The sequence below is a fragment of the Sebastes umbrosus genome, chromosome 24 (assembly GCF_015220745.1).
Source record: "Sebastes umbrosus isolate fSebUmb1 chromosome 24, fSebUmb1.pri, whole genome shotgun sequence".
Taxonomy (NCBI): domain Eukaryota; kingdom Metazoa; phylum Chordata; class Actinopteri; order Perciformes; family Sebastidae; genus Sebastes; species Sebastes umbrosus.
In genome coordinates this window covers 6718923-6733144 of record NC_051292.1, presented here as the reverse complement: position 1 = coordinate 6733144, position 14222 = coordinate 6718923, and the positions used below count along the sequence as shown (strand labels likewise).

At 41.9% G+C, this 14222-nt stretch overlaps 2 protein-coding genes across 5 annotated transcripts in view; both read right to left on the bottom strand.

The window, feature by feature from the left end:
* Positions 1-2565: 2565 nt before the first annotated feature.
* On the bottom strand, positions 2566-7911 carry LOC119483355. Its single transcript, XM_037761377.1, has 6 exons — positions 7331-7911; positions 7114-7218; positions 5613-5743; positions 5315-5476; positions 4835-5061; positions 2566-3345 (listed from the first exon to the last, which is right to left on the bottom strand). The coding sequence occupies exons 1-6, from the start codon at positions 7398-7400 to the stop codon at positions 3243-3245; spliced, it is 798 nt and encodes a 265-aa protein (XP_037617305.1). The 5' UTR covers positions 7401-7911; the 3' UTR covers positions 2566-3242.
* Positions 7912-9185: 1274 nt separating this feature from the next.
* LOC119483593 (FERM and PDZ domain-containing protein 4-like) overlaps positions 9186-14222 on the bottom strand; it is a 76486-nt gene continuing 71449 nt past the window's right edge. For all 4 annotated transcript variants that reach the window (XM_037761817.1, XM_037761819.1, XM_037761820.1 and 1 more), the window contains exon 16: positions 9186-13565. In XM_037761817.1, coding sequence (XP_037617745.1) covers positions 10213-13565 — 3353 coding nt within the window. In that variant the 3' untranslated portion in view covers positions 9186-10212. The remainder of the gene's footprint in view (positions 13566-14222) is intronic.

Sequence of the window (14222 nt, the reverse complement as noted above, 5' to 3'; positions counted from 1 at the left end):
GTTGAAGGCAGTTTCTGAATACAAGCTGTGTGTATTTCTCCATGGATTCATTACTTTCACAGTATTTATATAGCACTTAAACCTCCTTTATAGTGAAAAAAGACATGAAAATGTATTTATTTTTTCCAATATTGGACCTATAAATAAAATTAATTTATTTGGCGACACCAATAAAATCTCATGCGACCCACCTGTTGGTCCCGACCCAGTCTTTGGGAATTACTGATTTACACAATATTCTTATATATGTATTATTAGCATGATGTCAATATTTAATATTTAGGCCTAGCCCAGCATGGATATGTTGTTCATCATAACATTAATACAGAAGTGCATCATGAGCAAATTAAATGGTGAACTATTCTTACATTCTCTTCTAGTAGCAGAATGTATTGGGAATATAAACTACAGCTGATTTTGGATACGGTGAATGGAGGACTGTTTATAGCGTATGCAGAGAGGCAAACAAACATGGAGGTCTGTCTTTGTAGCTGCTAGCTCTCTGATCTTGTTGCTGTAGTGAAGGCAACCTTAAAAAAATATAAAACATCCAAGGCACCGGGGAGCAGTGATGCATTGATTCTTTCGTCTTTGTCATAATAATAGTATTTTAACTTTGAGACTACTTCAATGTGTCTCGGACCTCTTTAAAGGGTTGTTTCTTCTAACAGTGCCAAGATCAGTAAGCTACAGTGCTTATGACTAAACACTCCTCGGTGTACATTCAATTCTGGGTTGCTGGTTTTGCCAAGGACTTCTTGGTGGCCTCTAAAGTAGCATGGAGGACTAATCTCAGGTGAGAATCGAGCTTTTACAGCAGTGGTTCCCAACTTAGGGGCGCGCCAAAGATCACAGGGGGTTGCTCATGTATAACTAAACTTACTGAGTAATTTATACAATAGTTTGTATTTAAAACTACTTAAAAATATATATTTTTCTTTGATACTAAGTACCAAAATCTAACAAAATATTCAATCCATATTTGTTGGCATTTAGCCTTTCAAAAACAACATTTTCACTGCGGTCAAAAACCTATTTGCGCTCCCGCTTGACGCACACAAAGAAAGGAAATACTTGGAATAATGGGGCAGTCTAGCAGCAATCTAAAAGCAACATAAATTACATTTATTTGAACACAATAACAAAAAAAGCTATTTTGGGTCCAACACTATTATATTAAAATGTCGTTACCAAAAGAAAGATCATATTAAGTATCTACATTTGCTTGGCGAATCGTTATAACTTGATTTATGTTGACGAAACTGACAAGTTATATTCATTAAAGAAAGTTGGTTTAATAAAAAAAAAGACTCATTTAAAAAAAATACACTGAATCCCTATTCAAATTGAGGATTTTGTAATTATTTTTTTAGCCTTTCTTAGATATAATATGGGGCATAATATAGCATAATGTGAAATAGCTTCTCGTTCTACTACTGAACAATGACGCTTGAGAAAGGACGGCTCAATTTGCAGTGATTTACAGTGGTAATTTTGACATTATCATAACATTTCTATGATGTTGCTGCTTTTTTTTTTCACTCTAAGCACAAGCTATGAAAGCTTATTTATTGTGATGGCTTTGACAAAAACTCTGTGGTATTATCCCCCATTTCATTATCATTTTTTTTCTGTAATTAGAGGCAAAAAAAAAAGATAGAGCAAGACAGAGTTTCTCTCTGTCTCAAAAAAAACTCCAAGATGTAGGCCAGTATATGTGGGCTCAACCCAACTAACGTAGTCTCCAATTTACATATTGCAAATTAACACTATATCTATGTGAGTGGGTTGGCCACATTTACATATATCGGCAATATTACTACGTTCCACTCAAATAATCATATTAATCCAGTACAAACAAAATCAAATACTATACATATAGTATATTCTTGTTCAAAAATTGTGCAGATGTCACTATAGATGTCCTTATATGCATAATAAAGTACTATTACAGATAATTCTTTATATCTGACAGATAAATTACACAGTTGGAAGTCTGTCAGCCAACAGCTTCTCACCCTATCAGTCTCCCATTCATTATCTCCAACCCTAAATAGCATTTAAAATTTATTTAATATTCACTCTACAGAGTGCCATGGCAACAGCTGTTTCTACAGCGGTATTAATGTTGCTTCTCTATTGAAGTCACAAGCCTGACTGATGACAGGCAGTGACACTGGATGTTGGGAAACGGTGCAACATGGGCTCCACCTAGTGGTGTAAAATGGTAACTGGAGCCGCAGAGTACACACACAGGCACAGAGTGGACAAATGATCAATGCATTGATTGATTAGTCCGATTATCTTCTACAATGGGACATGTTTAAAGAGCAGCAGTCTGCAATCAAGGTGCTTTACAAACGCAGTCTACAAATCAGACATCCCAGCCTGCTAATCAACATCCACAGCCTACAAATCTATTTCAGACGACTACAAAACTATACAGTGAGCATACACATTTGTTTGATGCATTATCTCCTTAAAAAGTAGGATTAAAACATATAAACACAGTACAAATAAAAATATTCTGACTTCCTGTTTGAGGCCACAACAGATGAACAAGTGTTTCAATAGTTCAAATTAACGACTTTATTGAAATTAGGGGTCTATTTTCTCAAAAGATTTCAAGTTTTCAGGACAAACAGCGACAGTGCAATCAGTGACAGACGATTCTCTATAAACAAGACATACATATAAAACATAGTCAAAGACGGCAAAGGCCGCAGTTTCAAGTATTGTGAAGACATATATACACACACCCTTATAAAGCTACAAGGAAGGCCATATAACATGTCATTGGTCAATGCAAAAGTTATTCTATACAAAATTATACAAATATTTAATTATTATCGCTGCCAGCACCAAGTGAACGCAACATTTCTCAGAATGAATGCTTCTCTAAAAAGAAAACAGGTTAACATATGAACATAAATACATTACGAGGTGTGCCTTGCAACAAATGTTACACTCTTCACAATACTTTCCAGTTGATATAAAAATTGCAGTGTGAATAAATAAGAGGGTTTATTACATATCAACCATTCAGAAGGTAGTTTTCATTACCTTTTGAACCCTGTATTGTTTGGAGGCACATTCTCAGCTGCTACCCTGCCCTTTGGAAGAATACTGTTGTGGTTTTTCCAAACAAACACCAGCATGTAAAATGTTTTTTGGCCCGCGTATAAATTATTTCTAGAAAGCACACTTTTCACTTGGGTGTAGCCAGAAAGCGTTTTCCCGTGTTATTTTGTGTCCATGGAGGAGTCGTCAGCACATCCCATAATCCTCCGCAACTCCTGAATGCAGGGCACAATTGACTGGCTGTGCAACTGAGCCATATTCAACCTAGAGACAGAGAAACACAAGACTCATCCGTTAGACAGGTTTCACATGGATGCCTTCTCAATTGACCCTTCACTAAGTCCCCGCCCCTTGAACGCAGACTGGCCAATCGTAGCGTATTATAACTATATTCTTCTTGACTAACATCTTGGCTTTATAGTGCATTAAGAGGCTAGGTAGTAAGCAAATTCGTAGCTAGCAAGTTTACCTCACCAGCTACCTCAGAATGTAAGCAACCATCATTTTGATAATGTACTCTGAATCATACTTTAGCTGCTAGAATAATTAAAATGACTGATAAGCATAATACACATACAAAATCTTCTACACTGTATAAATAAAGTAGAGTTTTTAGCAGTTAAGTTCCTCAGAGGTTGGTACACCAAACCAGTGCTAAAAAGGTGTGAACTTACATTCAACAGATGGCGAGACAGGACTCCAGTAGGACGCCCATGTTGCATCGCTTCAGCTGGATATATAAGTCGGAAATCGGTTGCCAACACGTCAGCCAAGAGAACGTGGTAAGATGATAGAATATCAAGTATGTCATAGTTTAAGCTGTGAATTTGGGAGATACCACATAGACCACATTGTGGTCATAATAATGCATAATCATAATACAGAAAGGTTTGCTGTAGCCTTGAAGTTGACCTTTGTTGTTTAAGGATCAGGTTAATGTTCATAAGGATGTGGGCAGCGTGCAGTACACTTCTTATTAGTGCCACAAAATAAAAGGAAACTTAGGCAACTTTTAACCACTTCGCATCTGGTTCACTCTGACCTTCCAGATGTGTGCATGACTGAAAAACACTGAGGGTTGAGCAAAAAAAGGTTGAGTTTTATGTGGTTAAGCAACCAAACTGAGCTGTTCACATGATAATTCCCTTGCTGTGTATTCCCTTAATCTGGTACAAAGGATTGTGATTGTGTGTCAATATGGACACTAATATATGTATTGTTTAGGGCTTCACCCTGTTAGTCAAGTAGTCTGCTTTTTTATGCTTTTTTCATGCTGAATGACTTATTTCCAAGAAACTTATGAGCACATCTCTGGTAAACACAACATTTAAAGTGGTGCTTTTGTGTGATTCTTTGTGGAGAAACTCAGTTTCACAGATCTGTCCGTTAAACCAACTAATCAGTCGACAAGATCGTATGAGTGTTAAGCCAGGTTTATGCTCCAGTAGTGTCCCTGGTGCAAGGATGCGCGAGCCAAAAATGACATCATCACGTACTGTGCATAAAGCACGAAAGCTCTGCAAGCTGTCACAGCGCTTGGTCGAGCACCTCTGAATTTTTCTGAACTAGGCGCCCGCTGCATGACTGTCACAATAAGATAAAATCAAATAACTTAAATTAAGAAGTAAACACCTTTGAGCCTGCTATCTGTGGAGGTCAGGACTGTCCTTGACTGAGAATTTCTTTAGTCAAGGACAGTCCAAGTATTGCTTAGGATCTGTATGTGGGCTGTTCACAGGCCTTAAAAACTAACCTTCTGAGCAGCTCGCGTCCTCTGTTGGGTTCAGGGTGGTAGTGCTGGAGAGCGGTGACGCTGTGAGCTGCCAAAATGCTGTAACACTGTTCTCGGAGAGCGTTGTGGTTCGCCGTGTCCCACTGCGGCAACTCGCTGGTGTAGCGCCACGCCATTAGTGTGTGCTCCAACGCGGTGTCCCACTCTTTGTTCCTCAGGAGAACTTGGCCCCACTCCTGACACGAAACCTGAGGGGGGAGGATAAGGAGGCTTAGGACGACACAATGAAGCACCCAGAGCCAGGTAACATATGGAGCAGTTTGATGACAAAAAGCTCAATGAGAAAAGAATAGAAGGGGTGTGCTCAAACAGCCAACGGCTCCTTTTAAAAGTCTAAAATAAAACATCACTTCCCTGCAAATGAGAATTGGACAGTAAACAAGTAACATTAAACCTGCAGGGTTCCAAAAAGTGTCATCGTTTACACAAACATGTACTCACTTTGAACGCGACTAAGTGAGGATACGCCTTCCTGTAGCAGTGAGCGTCCCTGTTGGAGCCGAGCCGCGAGTAGGGTATGGACCTGTACACGTTGGCTTTCTTTAGTTGCAGGTCGTCCTGGAGGTACTTCAGGTCGGACGCTAGGACCCTGGGCTCTAGGCTCTAGGATGCAATGAAACACATCGTAATTCAGATATGGCTTGTACTGTTATATTTTACATCTTGGCTACTAAAATCCTGCTTGGGATGAAAAATATCCCATCTTATCTCATTAATGTGAAATGGCCTGGATGGATACCTGTTCAACTAAGATGAGGGATCTGATTAGCTGTACGAGCTGCTGTTTGGTGAGAGGGGTGTGGTGCTCGTCCATCTTGTCACACTGCTCCTCTAGCCTCCCACTCCACACCCCGCCGATGGACAGGTCCACTGCAAAACAAAAGGGATATGATTAAAACAGTGACGGGCAACAGCAAACAAGGGCAGGGGAAAGTCAATAATCACTGGGAGGGTTGCATTCCCAGGAACTAACGTAAAATGGGACTAGTCATCGGCACATCTTTTTGAGCCCAGCACGTTTCTTGTGAGACTTAAACTGTGTCGCTTCATGTCGTATTTCCCCTGTGTGAAATTGAGCAATAACTGGCAAATTTCACAAATAACTGAACTTATAAATACTTATAAGTAGTTTGACACTCTTTGTTGTCGCTGCTCTTCCTTTTCTTTGTGGTAGTTTCCATCATATTCCGCCTAAATCTGCAGCTTGTGACTTTGCGGTGACTCGCAATTTGTTGCAAAGAAGGTGAAAGGTTAACCTGCACTTGACCCACGTGTGCGCAGTGTGACAGCAAACAAAGCCCCGTGATGACAGTCTTCCCTACTTTCTTCACAGCCTTTGGATAAAAGCCAAGATTTTTAGAAAAGCGTCTGTCCTGCAGCGGTTTGACTTTTGAGAACTACAGCCAAATGAAAATGTGGGACATCGTCTCAATATGTGGGACGTGAGACAAGGGATAAAAATGATGTGCAGTGCCTCGTAAAGTGAGACACCTGGTCACCCAATTAGGGATGTCACGAGAACCGATACTTCGGTACCAACTCCGTACCAAAATTCTAAAAATGTGACGGTACTCGTTTTCTTCAGTACCGAACGATGCCTGAAATGGTCATTTGGTAACGGAGCGGAGGTACTGGAGATGCGATTCTTCCGGATCTAATGGGGGCAGAATACGCTTACAAGTGTTCTCATCTGCCGTGAAATGAAGGAAGAAGAAGAACGCCGTAACAGCGTGAAAGATGGCAGCTGCTGCAGCGCTACCTCCGCCTCAACTCTTAATATAAGGAAAACCTGTCTGCCATGGTGGCAGGTAACCTGAAAATGTCACTTGCTACAGCCAACATTTACCCTGTATTTGGCAGGTGGCGCTTATTTCAATCCCTGGTGCCATCTCTCTATGAAATACATGAACACACTGGCTCCTGTTGGCATCATACTTGTGGTAAAACTGTTGTATTGTTCACCCCCTCATTATATAATACAGTATTGGTTCACCACTTCATATTTAAACAGCTTTTGCACACATTAATGCTGTTGACAAGTGTATTATATGGTTTTTAGGGCACCCATCTCCTGATTCAATACTATCTTGGGTGCCTTTTGCTGTTAGATTTCCTAACAATGAATGGCAAAGGGAAACACCAGTCTTTTATCATACCCAGTTTCTCTTCCTATAAAGTCATCTCACACAACAAACCACACATTAACCCTACAGGTGACACCAGCTCATCCTTATACTCACATGAGTGCCCTCTCTTTGTGTTTGCAGCTGTGTTTCTCCCTCTTGGAAGAGGAGAAGGAGTCAGACGAGCACTCAGTATCTCCAGATAGGACCTCCTCATCCGAGCTGTAAACACACATGTACAGTTATTAACTACACACAGCAACATGTGACAACACTAGCATGCTAGATAAAGTTAGTTAAGTTCATTTAAAAAGTCATTATTTAACACTTTTACCTGCTATTTTGGGCTGTGGAGCAGGTATCTCCATCAGGGCACGTCGTGGTTGACACACAGCTTCTTCCATTGTGAGGAAACTGTTTAAGGTGTGAAGCTAACTAGCTGCTAAGTTAGCTAGTGATGCTAACTGTTAGCTCAACTTTTAAATCCCAACGTTCCCTCCACTAACGGTTAACTTTTCAACGGTAGTTAACGGTAGTTGGCTTCAGTTTGGTGAACTTTAAACCCAACGGTTCCCCCACTAACGGTTAACTTTTCAACGGTAGTTACCGGTTTTAACGGTAATTGGCTTCAACTGGTGAACTTTAAACCCCAACTGTCCCACCACCAACGCTTAACTTCTCCACGGTTTTAACGCTAGTTGGTGATCCTTTAACGGCGTCAATGCAGCTTTCTAACTCCCTGACATCCACCGCGACGACAAACCGTGCTTTAGTTTAACTAAATGCTACAAAAACTAGAGGTAGAGGAGCAACTGACAACTTCTGTCCGTTGCAGCACCACTATCACCAACTACCGAGAGTACAATGCTGATGAGGCGCGCGACACACTGAGTTGCCGCGCGGGCGTGGTTTTGGTGAATGCGTTGATCTGATTGGCTGAACGTCACAGCATGTGTGGAACCAGGCGCCCAATATGCAAATGAGGTGGCAGGCTGGATCTTCCCCCTACATCTACTCTGCTGTATATATATATATGTATATATATAATATAATATATACAAATATTTATAAATATGTATATTTATAAATATGTATATAATATATATATATATATACAAATATTTATAAATATGTATATATATTATATACATATTTATAAATATGTATATATTTATGTATATATATATATATTTATAAATATTGTATACACATTTCTAAATATGTATACAAATATTTATAAATATGTATATATATATATATATACATATGTATACAAATATTTATAAATATGTATATATATATATATACATATGTATACAAATATTTATAAATATGTATATATATATATTTATATATGTATACATATATATTTATAAATATTCTTCTACATAAAAAGCTTTAAAACGAGAAAAAACACACTGCCATATATGTATATACATATGTATATATATACACATATATATATACATATGTATATATATATGTGTATATATATATATATATATACACATATATATATATAATAAAATAAAAGTATGGCTTTTCCTGAAAACAATTATTATGATTGTGAATTAATCATTTTAAAAATTTTGGTGGGTCCAAAATGAATGTTTTGTTTATTTCTGTAAAGGAAATCTGACAGTGGTTCCCACTTCTAACATATGGAGGGCCACAAGAGTCACGTAAATAGTAATAAAGCATTTAATTGATTAATAACTAATTGTACAATAAAAATAGCCGTTAATGAATTTGTATACAAATTGATTTATTAATCTATGAATAAATAGACTCCTCCAACTTCATGGTGTGGAAAAACTGATACATTTGTTTTTAATCAAATAAAAAAAATTAACAACAAATAAAAAAAATATCTGGAGCTAGATAAAAATATGACAAAAGAAAAAAAAAATTTAAATATATGTGCAAGTTGCATTCAGTTTGAAAAGCAGATGGTTCATTAACAAAGTGTCTTTTATTTTAACATTAACAGCGTCATAACCGGTTATGTTTGTATGAATATTATCAAAATATATGCTTCTGCAACATGCATCATATATTGACACGAGAGCTTTGATGTAAGCAGACAGTAGTTTTATGAAATGGACATTATTGGCTGTTGTATATTTAATCTAAGATAAATTGACGCTCAGAACATCAAACCAAGAGACACAAGGTAAGAGACCCAAACATATCTGTAAAATGTTTTTTAATAGGTTGGTGGATTATTGAAAAAACAAACAAAAAAAACAAACAGGAATTTAATTTCTTCTCAAGAGACATAATTGCATCTTGATACATAGTGTGGAATAATAAATCATTCAAGCACAGAACGTATTCCAAAAACAGATGATAATAAAACACATAAACTGAAAAAATATTTAATTAACACAGTGGTCAATCTGACATATTTCGTAATAAATAAAAATTCTAAATTGTCAATATTAACATATTATTATAGTCTAATGTATGCATTTTTTGGGGGAATACTTTATTATTTACTGTTTATTATTCTTATCTGAAAATAATCTATGTGATATATTATGAAGCAGTGGTAAATGGTGTCCCTGTATTTTCAACATCTCTAACAAATCTTCCTCTCGTCTTCACAAAAAAAAACAGTCAGTTCACTTTTACACAGTCATTCGGAAATTCAACCTAATAGGTTGAATCGTGTGAATAAAATGATAGTCCAGTGAGGAAATTGTTGCTGACAGTGATACATTTTTACTTACATTTCTACAGGTTAATTATAAATATCTGTAGTAAAACTGCACTTAATGAACTGATTGAACTGAAAGTGAATTCACCCCAGCCCTGTACAATATTAGAGCTAATTAAGCTGAACACTGCTACGGCAAATAATATAATTATATTTATGTACATTATATACATTTATTTTAAATAAGTTACATAATGCACAGGTAAAAGGGTATCTATTAGGTACATTTATTACAAAGGTCTGTGACAGTATGGCTTTGTAAATATACATTACAATATTGTCATCAGAAAAAGCAAGTGCAGTCAGACAGGACTGCCTTTCAGCATCGTACTCATTGTTTTTTCAGTTTAACTTTAATTTTAAGTCAACTAGTCTTACACTTTATTTTGATATGGACCTTATATGAAAAATATATCCAGCAGAACCAAAAATAAGATGCTTAAAGACAGACTTCTACTGACTGCGTAGGCCACACTATAAAGCATAAGGAGTAGCCTCTACTTGCTAAGCAGCGTTTTAAGGGAGCGGGTGAGTGCGTTAGCAATCGCCGACATGGTGCTGGAGTGGCGGACCAGGGCTTTCACGCTGTGCTCCCCTGGCGCTCCCACGGTGGCAGTCTCGGCCGCCTTGAGCAAACAGATGTAGTTCATAACGACCTCGTCGACCTTCGCCACGACCTCTCTCTGCTGGTGTGGGGCCGACGCTCCGAGCCCCTTGACCAGACACATGCAAGCTTCGCAGAGGCAGCAGAGCACCTGGAAGCTACAAGTCACAGCGAGGAGCATCTCGTCGGGACTGGTGTGGGCCTGCGCCATCCTCCGGCACGCCCGGCCTAATTCTTTCGACTCGACGGCGAGGAGCGTCTTGTACTGGGATACGTCCTGGAGTGGCATCTGGGGTCCGCGGTCGCAGCGCCCTACGCTGGATCGCACCAGCGCGATGAGCTCGCTGGCGTCGCGGCGGACGTCGACGAAGCCGGAAGGGAAGCCGTACATGCGGTCCTTGAGCGCGTTGATTCGCGCGAGGCGGTCGCTAAAGCTCATGTTGTTGAGGACCTCCCCGTACAGCTGCTCCCCAGCTAAATCCATTGCTGAGCCACAGGGCAACATGGCGGACGCGGCGGCGTTATCAATATCGTTCCCACAACGACTTCGTCTTGGCCTCTCCCACTCAATCTCATCCTCTTCTCCCTCACTCTTTCGTTTAAAGAAACAGTAGCTGAAAGGCCCGTTGCATCTCCAGGGACTGGTGTCCAGTTTTTGAGAGCCCTTCATGTGTTTGGCGTCTTTCTGCAACGGAAACGCCACAGACGCCCTCCTGCTGTCTATTCTGCTGCCTGTGGACCAGCACGTGTGGGAGGACACGGAGCCTTGGGAGTAGCTCTTGGAGAGCCGCTTCCTCGTCGGCCTCCGCTGGACTTTGGTGTCACCTTGTTGGGGCACAGACGGTACCAAGGGCTGCTGGCTCCGGCTCCGAGTGGGCTTGTCGAACTGAACCTCCACGCTCCCGGAACTGGCGGTGACGTTGCTGGAGCTGCGTTTGAGCTCCCGGCCACGTTGCAGGCTATTGCAGAAGGGGTCTGTCTGCGGTAGGGTTGGGATGAGGGCCTGAATGTGGTTCTGCCGGGACTGGACGGAATGGATGGTATCCTGGGTGCATCCTGAGTTGCTGGAGATGGCGTTGGCTTGCGAGGGAAGACACAAAGGAGGTGGTGGGGGAGGTGGTGGAGGAGGAGATAGTGGGTTGGGAGTTGGAGATGTAACGCAAGCCCTAGTGCCAGCAGATGTCTGCCTGATAAAAGCAGAAGGGTGGTCCCCCCTTCCTAGTGAGATGGTGTTGAGGTCTGCCCGTTGGCCACTCACACTGGGGGCAGCAGAGAAACAAAGAGAATCGTTAGGACGAGAATGAGGCGACTGACGAACTGCATGCTTTGCCCTCGGGTCTGATCTGAACCAGTCCTCGGTGCTGCTACTAGGTTGGCTTCTTGACCGAGGCGGGGGACGGTTAGTGGTACCCCCACCCTCGCGGTTTCCACCTGTAACGAATCCCCCATCGCGACTGATACAGCCCTCTCTCTTATACAGCGACATGAAGTGCTCTGGGTCCATGCCGCTCCGCTCTAGTTCACTCTCCAGGCCCGAGAAGGAGCTTCTCCTCTCGGTAGTAGCCGGCCTGAAATCTATATTGTCGTTCGGCTTCTGAGCATGCACGTCGGGGCTTCTCTTGAGTTTGGCAGGAAGTGTGGCGGAATGGTACGACTGTGGGTTTTTATTCGCCTGCTGCATGGCGGTCGCATTGGGGGTTACTAAATTTGGGCTGAGGAATGGGGATGACATGGAGGAAGGCATACACGGGCAGCGAGCTATGGTGTTCCCCCTATTCTTAACCATTTCGACAAGCTGAGGGTTGCTAGTGATAAAGCGCCTTGTGTCCTTTTTTACCGCCCCTCCCATGCCCGCACTGTGCAGCTTCCCTCCCTGATGCATCTGGCTGACTGTTAGATAGTTAATCAGTTGTCTGTAGGCCTCGCTGCCTTCCTTCTGATTCAGCCCCTTAAAACAGGTCTGTTGCTTAGCATGCACATCATTGTGGGGCCTCTTGCTCCCAGTACCTGTGGTCTCTTTATGCTTAGACGGCGTGGCCGAGGAGGGGCGGCCGGGTTCAGCCCCGGCGGCGGGAGGGTGAATGTTGGGCAGCATTTTCCGAAGGAGTGCAGGGTCCGCGTGAGGGTGGAGGTCTTTTCCCTGAGTGCTCTGGTTCGGGGCGCCGCGAGGGATTCCGGGTTTGCTCTCTTCATAGTTTAGCACCCTGAGTAACGAGGAGGAGGAATTAGAAAGCGGGTGCCGTTGCAAATGGTGGTGTTTTGATTCGACCGCACTGGGGCCGAGCGGCGAGTCAGTTGGCGTGGCGCAGGCGCTACTGTTCGTGCTGCCGCCGGCATCCAGCGACGAGCACAGAGAGCCCTGTAGCGAGCTGTGGGCTTCTCCTTGCAAATTTGAAATCCGTTTCGCTAGATGGTACTCGCACAACCGTGCAACGCTCTGCTGTCTAGAAATTGGCGGATGCTCACTTTGTATGTCCGATCCTTGGTCGGATGCCCCTGATCTGGATTTTTTGGCCGGGGACATTAATGATGCAACGACTAAATGCTCATCTTGCTCAACAGCTGCAGCACCATTATCTGCACCACAGTCCCCCAAGTTGACAAGGTGGTCAGCGGTAGCGGAGGGAGGGCGGGGGATTCTGTGATGCTCACGGGGGAGGCTATTCATTGCGACACTCTCGGCTGCAGAATTTTCTTCTAAAAAAGAATTCTGTCTTCCTTGACTTTCCCCCCGCTCACAGAACGAAGTGCGCTGGTCCAACTCAAGATGCCCGCGGAGCCTGCCGCTCTCACCTCGATGTCCTTCCCTTGTGCTGAAGGTGTTGTACTTCCCGCTGGAGTCTGCAGACTTTTTGTGATGCTTGCCTCCCGGCGTGGTGGAACTCGGGCGCTGGAGAGTGGCCGAGAGGTTAGCCTGGGTCCTCGCCGCCAAGGTGTCCGGCCCCGATGATGCGGCTTCCAATAGGGGGCTCCGTCTCGGAGGAACCGCCGGAGGCTGAAGGTGCCGCGATGGACTGCGGGGTTTCTTCTGTGTCGTTCCTACTGTGCTGGGCGAGACGGGGAATTCTGTTTTCTCCTCAAGTAAAGGTTGGTAGCCTTCCCTCGTGGCAACCAGAAGACGCATGTGGCTCTCATGGAGCCTGTGAGAGGCGGCCAGATCAGAGATTTCAGTCATCTCTGAGGAGTTGGTCTCATTGCCGGAATCTGAGGACGACTGTGGGCTGAAGCCTCGAGACGAGTAAACACCTAGAAGATAAGAGATGCAAAGTTAAATGTGGTAAACTAAGCTAACTAAGCTAGCTGCTGACACAGAGCTATGAACATATTTTCAATTAAGAAGGTACAAACACACTGCATTTGTACAATACGCTTGTTTGTATCTGTTCTTTTTTTGTTGCTTTTGTATGATAAGGTGCTAGACAAATACATTTTAATTGAAAATTTAATTATACAAATCTGTTCTTGTGTCATGGATGTGTTTTTGGAGTTTGCTAACTCACAGGGGGCAAGAGGTCGCAGAGAATTAAAGCTAAATGGTAGAGAGAAAACTAAAAAAAATAACAACAAAAAGAGCAAATAATTACCACAAAATAATGTTTAACATTTCTGTGTTAACACTCACGTAAATAAATAAAATCCCACATATTTTGAGTGGTATAAATGATATATAATGAGAAAGACTGAAGACCATAGACTGTATATAAAGATGGAAGACATGTCTCCAATTCCTCCCACTGTATAAAAGTGAAGCCAAAATATCATGTATGATCAAATTGACACATGTTCTATTACACAGACTTGTGACGGTTATGATCTCTCGTACTTTGGGAAAAATGTATTTGACGTGAACTTTGACTTTTTAATTTGGCCAATGTCCCATCCACTAACATAGAGGAGGCGGTT

What these genes read in the sequence shown, in the direction of transcription:
- LOC119483355 (XM_037761377.1), bottom strand. Translation starts at nt 7,400, where the DNA reads ATGGAAGAAGCTGTGTGTCAACCACGACGTGCCCTGATGGAGATACCT. An exon ending in CTCACTTAGTCGCGTTCAAA is followed by an intron (nt 5,062 to 5,314) that starts GTGAGTACATGT and finishes CTCCCCCCTCAG; the next exon opens with GTTTCGTGTCAGGAGTGGGG. An exon ending in GGACGCGAGCTGCTCAGAAG is followed by an intron (nt 3,346 to 4,834) that starts GTTAGTTTTTAA and finishes CTCTGTCTCTAG; the next exon opens with GTTGAATATGGCTCAGTTGC.